This window comes from Delphinapterus leucas, chromosome 18 (assembly GCF_059928025.1).
Source record: "Delphinapterus leucas isolate spDelLeu-1000000601 "Yukka" chromosome 18, BTC_Dleu_Yukka2, whole genome shotgun sequence".
Taxonomy (NCBI): domain Eukaryota; kingdom Metazoa; phylum Chordata; class Mammalia; order Artiodactyla; family Monodontidae; genus Delphinapterus; species Delphinapterus leucas.
In genome coordinates, this window is record NC_143146.1 from 62,708,506 (window position 1) to 62,722,372 (window position 13,867).

At 46.1% G+C, this 13,867-nt stretch overlaps 1 protein-coding gene across 1 annotated transcript in view; it reads left to right on the forward strand.

Annotated features, from left to right (window-relative positions):
- The first annotated feature begins 253 nt into the window (after nucleotides 1–253).
- Nucleotides 254–13,867, forward strand: part of FAM124A (family with sequence similarity 124 member A) — a 107,554-nt gene continuing 93,940 nt past the window's right edge. The window contains exons 1-2 of the mRNA XM_022574769.2: nucleotides 254–526; nucleotides 8,820–8,851. Coding sequence (XP_022430477.2) covers nucleotides 462–526; nucleotides 8,820–8,851 — 97 coding nt within the window. The 5' untranslated portion in view covers nucleotides 254–461. The remainder of the gene's footprint in view (nucleotides 527–8,819; nucleotides 8,852–13,867) is intronic.

Here is a 13,867-nt window from a genome sequence, read left to right on the forward strand (position 1 = left end):
GCTCGCGCACACTCACAGCCGGAGCACACACCCTCTTGCGCGCGCACCTACCCTTGCGCACATGCACACACTTTCTTGCGCGCGCACATATTCTGCACACATCCCCCCGCGCGCGCTCACACCGCATGCACACGCCCTCTTGCGTACGCACATACCCTGGCTCACGTGCACACCCCCGCGCGCACACGCGCTCCGTGCACTCACCCTCTTGCGCGCGCACACGCTTGCACGGCCGAGCGGCGAGGGGCGGGGCGGGAGCAGCCCAGGGGGCCTGGCTGGGCGCGGCCAGGAGAGGGCGCGGCGCGGGGTGGCTCCTGAGTTGTTTGCCGAATCCCGGGCGGTGAGACGCTCAGAGGGAGCACAGCCAGCTCGGGCTGGTCCGGGCTGCGCTGGGCGGCCCGGAGGGAGCGCGTCCCGGGTCACGCCGGCGCCCGCGAGCGGAGCGCGGCGGGGAACGCGCCATGGACCCCAAGGCGGGTAGCGGCGAGGAGGATGACTGCGTGGACTCGGGCGCAGAGACCGGAGGGTGAGCGGCGCGGGCCGGGCAGTGGGCGGGGGCCCCTCTCCGAGTTGCGCGGCGGCTCCTCCCGGCCCGGGACCTTCCTGGACCCCGCGCCGGAGTCGCTTCGGCGGGACGCGGCTGCGGGGACTGTTTCTCCTGCCGGGTCCCCTGGGGAAACCGGAGGGGCTGTGGGGAGCCCGCTCTCTGCTGGGCCGGTCCTGAGGGCAGAGCGGCGGGGTCCGTGGCTGCCCCGGTCAGGGCGGGCCCCACCCTGGAGGGCAGAAAAGTGGAAGGACTCAAGGTTCAGAGTAACCCCACGCAGCCCACACCACCCCAGACCCTCTTGCCCTCCGTCATCACTGAGCTGATGCGGAGTGCCGGGCAAATGCAGTGTCCGCCGGTATCACCGTTAAAGAGACAAGGGATGCTCTTGTGCTTGTTTCCACCTTCCGCGAGGACTTTCTTATTGTTGCTCCGGACCCCCCTGGGGTCCAGGATGGGGGTCTGGGGGTGGGGAGAAAAGGTAAAGTGGGTAGGACACGTGAGACCTAAAAGTCTTTCAGAAGTCTTCTAAGAGGATGGCGTTTTTCATTTTATGGCTTTATTGTGCTTGCCAAGACGCCCTCCCCAGCTCCTCCACTGCCCCGCCGAACTTCCTCACTTCTGAGCGCACCTGTCCCAGCTGGAGCCGCTTGCCTTGGGCACAGGTGCGATGAAGATGGTGCTATGATCTAGCCTTGCTTATTTTTAAAAATGTCCTCTTCTCTTCGGCGGACTCAAACAATTAGTCCAAACCTTTGGAGACTAATTAACCCTCTCCGAACAACACTGTTTTCCTGAGTGGGACAAAAGACTGAATGTCTTTTAGGAGACGAACGTCATTGTAAAGGCTTCCGCCCAGCCCCTGTCTCTAGAGGACTTCCCGGTGCAGAGTCAGCGCTACATCCAGGATGCGGGTACCGACCCAGAAGGAAAGGGTGTCTTTGCCTATCTGCAGTAACCCAGGGGGAGGGCTGGAGCTGCCCAGAACACAGAAAGCCTCATTCCAAGAAGGCTGGGGAGATTTAGACATAGATCTAAGGATTTGGCAACCCTGTGAGGACAGGAAGAGAGTCCAGGCCCAGAATGGACCTAGGGTCACACCTAATCCAGAGAAAGGCTCCCTAGGCAGCACCCCCCACCCCGCCTGCCCACTGCCCTCTATCCACTGGAGCCGAAATCCAGAAGTTTACTGCCCCCAGACATTTACCCTGCAATGCGCTTTCCCTGTTATCCGCACTTGTGATCATTGATGGTTCGCTACAGAACCCTGTTACACTGCAGTGTTGTAACCTGATTCCAAATACTGAACTCCTGTGCTTTCTCCCACGCTTTGTATGTGGGGCATTTATCAACTTTAACTGAAGATCCTTGGCTTCCCCCACCTACCCCCGCCCCAGTTAGCTGAACATGAGTAGAAGAAACAAAACAAAAGTAATCGGGTCGTTTTCAGCTGGGTTAAATAAAGCACCGGCTGGTCCATTGGTTTTCAATGTGCAGAGCTCACCTGAAACAGATCTTTTATGGCAGGGCTCTCTGGGAGAAATGGAGAGAAAGCCCTGACCCAGGAGTGTCATCACCCCAGGATCCCAACAAACAGCATGACAGCTGTCAGGGCTCCTGGGAGGGGCGTGCTGGGCATGCTGACGCCTCTCTGTCTCTGTCATAAGTGTGTAAGTTAACAGGACAGAATTGTTTGAAGGATTCTTATCGCCTCAGTAGCATTCTTAAGCTAAAGGTCAAGTGGCATGCATTTAAATGAGATAGTTTCAGTGAATGCTTCTCAGTCTTGTATTTGCTGCATATTCATATATCCCTTAAAGCTGAGATTACGTATTAAAAAACCTTTCACAGTTTCCCTGCTTTTCCAGAGCTTTGCCGCCTCTTACCCTCTCCAGCTTCCATACAGCTACCTGTCGAGATTGTGTAGAAAGCATGAAGAAAGCTTGCTCAGTACGTGTGTGTTATCATTATTTTTAAAAACGCAAATCGGATCGTGTCTCTCTGCCTTGCAAACTTTTAGTGGCTCTGTCATCTATGAAGCACGAAGGGTTTAGCATGGCCTACAAGCCCCAGTGTTCATGGGGTCCCCACCCCTCTCTCTCTCTGGCCTTGTCACTTGGCAGGCTCGTCCCTGCACATATAACCACATCAGCTGGGTTTTTTCCAATTCCTCACCTGTGTCAAGCCGCCCTCTTTGCCCCTAGGCCCTTCTCCACCTGGCACGCCTGTCTGCCAGGTGAAACTCTACTCTTCTTTCAAGAGTCAGCTCAAGTGACACATCCACTCAGACAGGGAGCCTTAATTTGGGGTGCATGAATTTCTTTAAGTTGCATGCAGAATGATGGGCTTTGTGAAGTTTTCTAAGATACTGTTTTTCATCAGGGTCTCAGAGTAGCCTGTGATCCCCTCCAAGCCACGTTTGGGCAGGGTGTAAGTTTCATTTTCATCATGCTGCGTTTGAAGTATTGGGAGACATCCAAGTAAAGATGACGAGTCAGCAGTCGAGTAATCTACCTAGAGAGGAGGTCAGACAGGAGGACTGCAGTTGGAAACCGTCAGCCTAAAAATGGCAGTTGAAGCCCTAGGAGTGGATTCGATCAACTAAAGTTCATAGCAGACGCGAGCCTGGCGTTTACTATGTGCCAGGTACCATTCTAAGACTTACATGTTTCGTTAATTCATTTAATCCTTCAACAACTCTGGGAAGCAGGTACTATTTAAGACCAGCCTTGAAAAACGACAGCATTTAAATGTCAGGTAAAGGAGGGTGAGCTGATAAAGGAGGCTGAGAAAAATTAGGCATGAAATGAAAAAAGGAAGAAGGTGATATCCTAGAAGCCAAGGGAAGAAAGGAAAGAGATCAGCTGTGCTGTTGAGAAACAAATCAGGACGAGGAAGTCATCTCCCTTCTTTTTAAAGGGAGATGATGAAAAGGCCGAGGAGTAGTGGAGGAGGAGGTGGCTGGAGCCCTTTGTCTGGGAAAGGGAGGGGTGAGAAGCGACAGTAGCTGGAGGGGAGAGTGGGATGAGGGAAGGATTTCTTAAATGTAGGCATGAATTGGGCAATAAATGCTCATAGAAGGGATTCTGTAAATGGGGAATGATAACTACGCAGGAGAAAAACGGATATCTGTAATGTCAGCTTTCTGAAAATGTGCAGGTAGGTGGACTTCAGGTCACGTGGACAGATTGGCTTTGGAAAGAGGAGGGACATCCCTGTTGCACCCAGTGGGAGAGAAGGGAAGATGGGTTTTCGTTCAGTGCAAATGCAACCCCCCGTCCCCCAGGAGAATGGAGACTTGACACTGTTGTTCCGGGCGATGGTGAGTGAGACCCCAGTCAAGATTAGTGATTACATATGAAGGTACTAGTCTACCTTGCCATTGATTTTCCTGCAGCAGTGTTCACCCACCTGGGGGCAGGCGGAGAGAGACAGTGGGTAGTTGAGATCATCAGGGTTTGGGGGAGAGGGACTGTTGCTAGGCTGGGGTGAACAGAACATAGGAGCAAGGGAGATGTGCGGCTGTTGCTTGAGCCGATGACTGATCCTTTCAGCAGCATATCGGAAGTGCTTCCAAGAACCTTCGTGGATTCCGCTGCCAGTAGACAAGGCTGTGCTGATCCCTTTGAAAGTTACAGTCCACAGAGCCAGCCTGCTGGGGTTCAAATTCTGGCTCCTCCACCTAGGAATTGTGGAACCTTGAGCCAGCTACTTACCCTCTCCCTGCCCTCAGCTTTCTCCTTTGTAAGATGGGGATGACGATAGTACTAGTACTCACCTCATAGGGTGGTTGTGAGGATTAAATGGGTCTATACACTTAAAGCCCAGAGAACAGTGCCTGGCATAAGTAAACCCTCAGTACATTATTATTTCTTATGAAACACTCCAAATGGTAAACTTAGAGTTTTATATAAATAAAAATGTACATCTCCAGGTGCACTCAAGACCATATGTTCTTTGTTACGCATCACAGTAGAGGCTCTGATGCTTTTAAATGCCTTAAGCAACTTGATTACTGTTCAGAACATCTGAAAGAGTACGGCACATGCCTCAATCTGGTCATTATTTTTATTTTGATGATGAGGAAACGGAGGTTTCAGAGGGTGCGTGACTAGTTAGTGGCCTAGATTGCAGCTTGGGTCTCCAGCACACCTCCTGCCTAGTGAAGTTGCCTTTCAAAGAGCTATTTGGTCTGGAATTAATTCTTGTTTTCTGCTCAGACATTTTCTTTTGCTCGAAATGCTACCTTTGCTGTCTGACGCCCCCAGCAATACAGGCTAAGACTGAAAGCAAACTAGCATTCTTCTGTGGCGGTTGATGTCATTTTGAAACTCCCACTTTCCAGATCCACTTGAAAACAAGGCTTGTGCTTCTGTGTACTTGCTGTTAGAAAAAACTGGCAAGTTGGCTACTGACCATGGTCAACTGTCTTAAGAGACAGAGTCTCTTAACAGAGGGACAGGCAGTGTTTTGTAAACCCAAACAAAAGGCTAAGATGAATGTTTTCCAATGGGTGTTGCATTAGTGCTGTCTCCCAGATTTGGCCTCTAAGCCAGTCTTTCAAATATAACCATAGCTGATGGATTATTTTCATTCAGAAGTTTGACCTGGCATTAATGGATCTCCACGTCTGTGGCAGCTGTCACTGAGCTTCTGAAAACATAGGGTCACACCATGCTCTTTATCTTTGGGTGAGCTCCAACTGATGCGTCACTGTGATTTCAGTGATAAACAATTCACAGGTCTAGAGTTTATAAACAGGTGGATGGAAAGGAATAGGTAGAATCCATTTTTAAAGGGGACAGGCTTAAAGAATTTTAGATTCTGGGAAATGTTGCATAGAAGACAAGATGATCTATTAGGTACTCTGTTGTCTTTGCGTACAAGGTGGAGCTAGATAGCTCTAAATTCCCATGGCGTCTAATTCAATGGGCTGGGAGTTAACAGATGAGGTCCGTGGTGCAGTGAGCTGGTGTTTTACTGAAATGCCAAGGTCAGTTCTTATCCCAGGATTTCCCTGGAAAAGAGAATTTAGGAAGGTATCCATTTTCTATAAATATCAAAATTGGCAAGTAGGCTGCTGATGGTGGCAAACTATCTTGAGGGCAGACCCCTTTATATTTAACCCCTATACGTATAATTGAAGTACAGTCAAGGGACCACATCCTACTTTCTGTTCATTATTGGCACAGGTACTAAATAAATGTAATGTTTGAAAATGCTTTTACTATATGTGTCAGGCATGTGAATATATATAATCCTTGTATTATTCTGCTCATCTGTATCATGTGTCCACAAATTTTTCATCCTAAAATTTGTGGATCCACCTTGCACGCTTCATTCTGGCAAAGCTGAATGTCTTATTCAGAGCCAGGTGGATAAATTCTTAGGATGTGAGACCAATAAACAAAATTCCCAAGACAGGTACCCTACAGCTTGCTTCCTCCTACCTAAAAAAGCTGGGAGTACACATCCCTCCAGAAAACCATACTCAGTATCTGAAATTGTTTGAACCTATTTATGCATACAGTTTTTTCAAGCTTTACAGCTTGTCTTTCACCAGCCCTGTTTCTAGTAAATAACCTTTTGGGGTTATTTGGAATGTATTTTAAGAACTATAAAAGTCTTCATACCTTGACTCAGCCCCCATTCCCCATCATGATAATTTTTCCAAGGAAATTAAATATCAAGCTGTATTTATAAATTTCTCATCACCATGTGCTTTGCAAAAGTGAACAATCGGGAACAATCATATAGCCGACAAAAGGGAGATGGTTGACTAAATTATAGTGCATCACCTTATCTCAAATTATAGTTACAGAAACCATGTAGCAGCATTTTATGATGGAGTTTAGTGAAAAGAGCAGTTTAAAATTGTATCTCCATCGTTATGGCAACTGAGTACAAATTACGTCACCAGGACCAGAGGCTGGAGAGTAATGTGAAGTTTTAGGTGACTTTTCTTTCTGTTTGATTTCTGTTTTGATGGTGGACAGGGGTGGAAGTTGGGGTGATGGATGAGACTACAGAGCTGGGCAGAGGCCATCAGTCATAGAAAGAGGGGTGCATTGTTGTGCACTATCGAGCTTGAACTTCATCCAGAGAGGGACATGATCAGATTTGTGTCTTGCAAAGATTGGCTGCTGCATGAGGAAGGAATTGGAGCAGGGCGAGAGTGACAGAAGACCAACCATTTGGCAGGCCTGACCTGGGTGGCGCCTTTCATCATGAGAAATATGGAGAGATTCATGGCAGGGGCATCCGTTATGCTAGCACCTGCCCTAAAATACCCCCGTTGCACTTTAAGATTCTTGGAATATGTTTCGAATGTAAATTTCATTCTACATAGGTATCCATCTGTATGCAGATCTTTAAAATGTATGCATATGCGAAACCCATATGCTTCAAGAGTATTTGGAAGATCCTAGCTGAAAATACTGACAGAATTTTAAAAATAAAATAAATACGATTGCACATTCTTACTTAATGTTTTATTGGAATTGTCATGCAATTTCTTTGAAGCCTGGCCATCTTAAGATGATCATATTGTAATGGAATTGTTTTGCTGTTGCATCTCCCACAGTGGATGTTGGTTGAGTTTTCATTGCATATATGTACAGTTACATTTCTAAGTATTGTCCGAAAGTTTATTTATGTCCTGCCTGGTTCCAGAAAGAATTTAACGCACCAACACTGGGGTTACAAACCCTGCATTTCAGAATGTGCTTGGTCCCTGACTCTCCTCTCTCATTTTCTCTCCCTCCATCTCCTCTCCCTTTTCCCTTAGCCAGCATGTCTGCGGGCTCTATCCAATCCCTTCTCCCTTCTAACTCCTTCCTTACCACCGCTCTACCTGCCTAGTTCAAGCCTCACCTCCTGGTCTCCTTACAGATACTATCACTTTAGTTTCCTAATCAATGACATAAAAAATTGGATGAGATCTCAGTGGATGCAGTTTTTAGTATATAAAGGGATATGCAAATGTTAGTAGTTGTTACTCTTTCCAGTTTTGAAATTCAGTGACTCTGTGACAACTAAAGTATTTCATTTGAAAAGAGAAAATCACATGCTGCTTTTCTTCCATTTTGTTCCTCTAGCAATAAGTCAGTGCATGATTTTATGTGGGAGATGTAGGTTGTTTGAATTAGTGAGAGGCATGCTTTTTATGACTTTTTAAAAAAAAGTTTTGTATATATCCTTTTAATGTGGTAAGAAACTCAATGGAGTAAAAATTGGATGATTCAAGAAAGGCAGCCTGAGACTAAGTAAATAAAAGGAGTGTATATCTATAAAATTAAACATAATTAACCACTTTATTTGCATAACTATGTCCCCTAACTACCACCTTGGTAGAATAAACTCCTCCATGCCTGGGAGCTTAATTTCCTACCAAGAATGACTTGGGGACACTGTGGGGAGAAAACCAATAGCTTCTATACCATGTACGTTGCCAGAGAGGGACGGTTTAAGAGCCACACAAGTGGAGCAGAAGCTTAGCAGAGATTAAGCAGACACGTTCTTGGCCGCATTCCCATTCTCACAGAGGCCGAATGCCAGTGGCTGATTTTTCAGCATACAAACTGATGGCTTATTTCACCCCGGCCCTAACCCTGCCTTTTCCCTTTCCAGATCCTGTTACTTTCCAGATCCTGTTACAGATCCCACATCCTGTTACTCTAATATCTAGCAGGATTTCTTCCTAGATGGAACTGAAATCAACCATCACTGTGCTTGTGTGTTACCTGATGGTCAGCCAGGCCTTGAATGTGGAAGCCCTCCCAGCCAGGGTTACTTCTCCCCAGGGTCCACCTCGCCTCTGCTTACATCAGCAAAGAAACATTTCCCTGAGGGGTGGTGCTGACATTTCAAGGGTTTAACCTTTTGCAGTGGTTTAACCTTTTGTGGGAGTCATGAACCCCTTTGAGAGTCTGCTGAAAACTTTGAGCGTTCTCTCCGGGAAAATAAGCTTCCACTCAAAAATTTGCTGGTAAATTTAGATGGTTCGGGACCCATCTGGTCTCCCATCTGGGAGACTCACAGAGCCCATATGAAGGACCCCGGAATTCTAGAATGCCTTTAAAGTTGTGCTTTCAAATCCAGACATAACTTGATTCTGCACAAAAGAGTCCGCAGCATGAGAGTTTTTAATTTGTGGCATTTCTTTATCAGTTAAATGCTACTTACCACTGACTGTTTAAAATTCAACTTTGGAGAGATCACTTGGACAGAGAGAAATAATGTCTAATCCTACTAATACTAAGGTTTTGTGTTTCAGGTCTGACTACAGCCACATGTCCTCCACCAGCAGTAAGTATGGCTTAAATGTTCTTCAGTTTTGTCTTCAGAGTCCCCCTGGGGGTCAGTCCCATCTCTGTATTTAGAGAAGGCCATCCATGTAACCCTTGCTTTAATAGAAAGAATCTCTGAAGGTATCCTGGCCAAAGGATGTGATACAGGATTCTCTGGGGAGTGGAGAAAAGTGGAGACTGTTCCTGGAGAATGTGATTGTACCTTGATTTGAGGGCTAGACGTGCCACTACTTTCCCTGTGAAAATTCAGCCTGGAGGAACTAGCCCAGGCTTTATTAACCCGCATGCTTGGAAAATACCTTCTCTGACAAAGCTGAGGTAACTCATTCATTCAACAAACATGTATCCAATACCTGCTGTCCTTGGGCTCACAGCTCAGAGTACATTCATTGGATCATGAGGGGGCCCTAGTTCCTCTGTTGGGCAGATTTGCTCCTGTGTATTTCTGTACCTGCAGGCACATACCACAAATGATGAGTATATATGGTCAAAAAAAAAAAAGTATGTTTATAAACGTACTCTGAGCATAGGAAAAGGTGCTTGTATTGAATATTAAATTACAAGTAAATCTATTTATGGGAAATTAGGTGTTATATCTAGGAACAATTTACAGTGATGAAGATCACTACAGAGCCATTCAGACTGATTAAACACTTATTTTAAAATAACAAAAAAATTTTCTTACAATGAACGCCCTGATGTTTTGAGTCGGTAAACACTGAATTGTTTTGGCCTATCTCACTCTCCTGATAAGCTCTCAATTCTAAATAGTTCCCAAATGGAAAGACACTTAATTGGATTATTCTGTTTATTGATGTTATGGCTTAGTTTTTCCTTTGCAATGAGAGACTGTGTGGAAAGCTGTATATCTGGGATGGTTATTTAGTGTCAAATTATATTTAGTTAGTATAACTGCAGCGAGCAATTTCTGATCATTTCAGCCAACTGGAGACCCAGCATTGCCCCTTAGTTATTAAGAACTGTTAGTAATAAATTAGAGAATAATGCTCCAGTGATTTGCATTTCCTCCCTGAAGCTTCTGCGTTCCTAAAATCAAAGAAAGCACTCTCTCTCTCTCTCTCTCTCTCTGCTGCCATTTTCAGTTTTGCCCAGAGGCTACATTTCTTTAAGAATGATTTTTATAAAATACTTGCCCGAAGTCCTTTGCTCAATTTGTAGCTCCCAAAGCAGTCCTCTGGGTCACAATAAAGCGCCTCTCTTGTCAGCGAAATGGGTAATTTGGTTTGGGATGTTTTCCTCTCCCATTATTTTAATTGCAATCTCTGAGTTGGAATTTCTCTTAGTGCAACTGGGATCGATAGCCTTTTATTGCTGTTTCTTTTCTCTTTAAATTTTTGGCGAGTCCTGCCTCATTCTTCAGTGTTGGGGCCTCTTGGTGAGTGAGGGTGTATATGCGTTTCATATTTCAGTTAGGAAATGTATTTGACTACCAGTAATAGAGAAAAAAATGACTTAAGTAAGGGTTTGTTTTCCTCTAATGGAAAAAAAAAAAAAAAGTCCAGAGGAGGCAGTGTGGGTGTGTCACGCAGACCTCAGGTTTTGGCCTCCATCCTCAGGGTTGCCTCAAAGTTACAGAATGGCTGCCTCTGCCACAGCCATCACATCCTTGTTCTGGGCAGGAAGAAGAGGGGAGGGGAGGATACTGGTGGGCCTCTGATTGTCTTTGCTCTCTATGTTGTCTGAACTGCCTTTCCTTCCAGCCAGAAGCATCAATCCTGGCCGCACCCATACACAGGAGAAGGCCCCTTATGCATTCAGTTAAAGGTAACAGAGTGGACCCTTTCTGAAAAGGAAAAAAGAGTATTAAATCTAGAGTCTTAAATCTGTCCTTTAACACATAGGTTCAACAGTGCCACAATAATAAAAAGTATTTTCCAAGTAGATGTTAAAAATAGCATTTCCCCACAAGCTAGATAATCACTCAGAGGACTGAGTAGAAAGAAGTTTGCTATTTCTCCTGAATGGTGCAGTTCCAGGCTCACTCTCCCTGTCACAGCCAACTTGGTGCCAGCACCTTCTGTGTGACCACGGGCCCACAGGGCTGACCAGTCGGTCCCAGTTCCCACATTTTGGTCCTGGAAGCAGCTCTGGTGCCTCATTGACATTGTCCTGCGATCTGTCAGCCTCTCGCCACTGAATGGCTCGTTTCTGAATGATTCCTGACTCCTGATTGGGATTTGAGCATTGGTTACCATTTACTTTTAGGAAGTGGACTTTTCTGTGTGTGCAAGTGGCTCTTCCCACATATTCACCTGATGCCCCTTTACCTGTCTGTTCCTGAGTTCACAGAGGCCTGAGTGCTTCCTTGGGGAGAGCTGGGCTTAGACTCTGTCTGTCCACAGTTGGTTTCTGTCGTTACCGGGATTGTCAGCAGAGCTTCCTGCAAGAACACCACTCTATTTAGTTGCCGATTTTCTTCTTGGAATGTAGGGACTGCTTCTTCACACTGCCTGCCCCTGATGGCAGAAGAAGAAAGGTCATCCCTAAGACAAAGTACCAGAGCAGTGGTGTGGGGTTCAGGCCCCAGTCCTGGTTCCACCATACATTAGGTGTATGCTCTCGGGCAAGTCATTTACACTCTGTGAGCCTCAGTTTCCACCTCTTTGGAATGAGGAAGTTGGGCTGAATGACCTCTAAGGACCTCTCCAGGGGCTCTGGGATGCTCAGATGTGACTGTCTTAGAAATTCCTCTAAAAAGAGAGGAGAAGGGAGGGAGGGAGGAAAGTAGTGAAGAATCAAGGACACTGTATCTTTCTCCTTGATCCCAGAGTAAGAGTCCAGAGGATGGGCATTCTCTCTGGTGGCCCCGTAGCATTAACCCTCAAGTGAGGGCTGTTCAGAATCAATTTGAGCTTCTGTATTGTGAGCTGCCCATAAGTCGGTGGCGGTAGAGACCTTGTGGTGAGGGGGCAGCTGCTGCTTTTTATCCCCCCTCCCCTCAAGTAAGTGGAAGGGGGGCGCCATGAGATCACTGGGCTTCCTGCTTCTCCTCGACCTCTTGAGTTAAAGAATCGCGTTTCTGTTGGCTGTGTCCAGTGTCACTTTCAATTCAGGGGAGTGGCTGAGGGGGGCTTCTTTAATGGATGTTTTGGTTTTATGTGGGTGAATTTTTTCTAATTGCGACTTGTCCATTTGTATTTTTTAGATTGATGGGCAGAAAGGCTCTTTCTTTGTGTTTTCTGCGAAACTAAGCCCACTCTTAGCACTCAGGAGATCTCAGTAAAGCCTAATACTTCCTTAGGAAGCTGAATTTAATTTATACTCTCAGAATTTTAGGTTGTTTTTTCCAGCAACCTGGTTAGAAGATCATCAAGCCACTGTGTACAATTTGCATTCTTAAGCAGTTTAAAAAGAAAGGGGGAATTTTATAAACAGAATAAAAGAAAAACAATAATTATGCTGGGGGAAAAAACATCAACTGTGCTACGTAATGCTAATGAAATTCTCGTGTGTGGTTGAATATTTCCCTTCAAATAAAGATCGTAATGATACTTGGAGAATTCCTCCTAGAAGATGCTGGGAGCTGAAAAAATGATATTTTCAGGACAGTATACCACTTCTTGCGGGTCTCTAGCCCCAGGATAATGCCGGTAGGAGGCAGTCAAAGAATTAACTAGTCCTCTCTGTTTGAGACTCTTCTCCAAGAGCCTCTTCTCTAGTTGCCCTACTAATTGTGCCCTAAGACTGTTCCTTCTTGAACCTCAAGTAGAGTCGTCAACTCTTCACCTGCCAGTGACGGCAGGACTGCCTTGCAGTTTTGTGCCCCTTCAGGCTTTTCAGAGCACACATGATAAAAAGTCAGTTGAAATGATACAGAGGGCTCTTGGCAATGCCCTGAGGAATTCTGTGTGTCGGAAATTATGGAGAAATGGCCATGAGCAGTGCGTTCTCCTCATTTGAGCCCAGGAGCATGTAGCAAGCTGTAGAAAAAAGGCACATGTCATGGGTGGGCGGGAGTCACCGAATCTGTCTTCACCTCCCTCCTCCAGGCCTCAGATTCCTGCCCTACGATTTCTTCCCTAACTTTCTTTCCCTGACTTCCTGCTCTGTCCTTCCAGTGACTCAGGTAGCTTCCCTGTTTCCTGCCTACACTCTCCCTGCTGGCCCCGAGCTTCTACAGGCTATTGGTCCCATGGACTTCTGTCCCCTCAGCTTTCCTGGGGCTGCCATGTCTATGACCTGCCCTTGAGGGCAGCCTTACAGAGGTCCAGCTGATGCCGGGGGCCTCTGGACACACACTGGTGTCCAGGAAAAAGGGTCAGGTGGATTGCAGGTGTTTTTTAAATAGGAAAATTGGGGTGTTTCAGTTCATTGCAAGGCTGGTCTAGAGCCACCATGGGGCTTGTCAAGTCTGTCTTGCTGCTCTGACAGGATGACATACCGTCCCTTCCTGAGGTTGCCTTTTCTCACGCGTGCATCTTTCTAAATGCTGTCTTTTCCCTTTCATTTCTCAGTGGTATCATCATTTCCTTGGTGTTTCAGGATACCGAAGCATCATACGTTTTGATTTTGTCTCCGGCCACATCTGTGGGTCCCATCAGCGTGCAGGGAAAGATAAGACCTTTGTGATTTAATTAACAGACAATGTAAGGAGCTTTCAAAGCAGCAACACCTTGAAAAGATACGATTGCACGCTGTCGAACTCATCAGTGACGGGGGACACTTGAATGTATACGATTGCACGCTGTCGAACTCTTCAGTGACGGGGGACATTTGAACATATATGATCTGTGTCTCCGTATCCAAGAGCTCAGTTCAGACTTGGGATATGAAATATTCGTTATTTTCTTTCTGTTTTTGTTAGAGGAGACGATAACTTATTGACAGAATTTGCTCATTTTAGAGCCAGTTTTTATCACATACATCCTAAAAAGGAAGATCAGTATCTTGGAAGAGGTGGTGCGAGCCAATTTCACTATGATCCATTTGTAAATGCCATAGTTTTCATTTTTTTCCTCTGTGTACAATACTTTTCTCCATTATGATTTTCAGA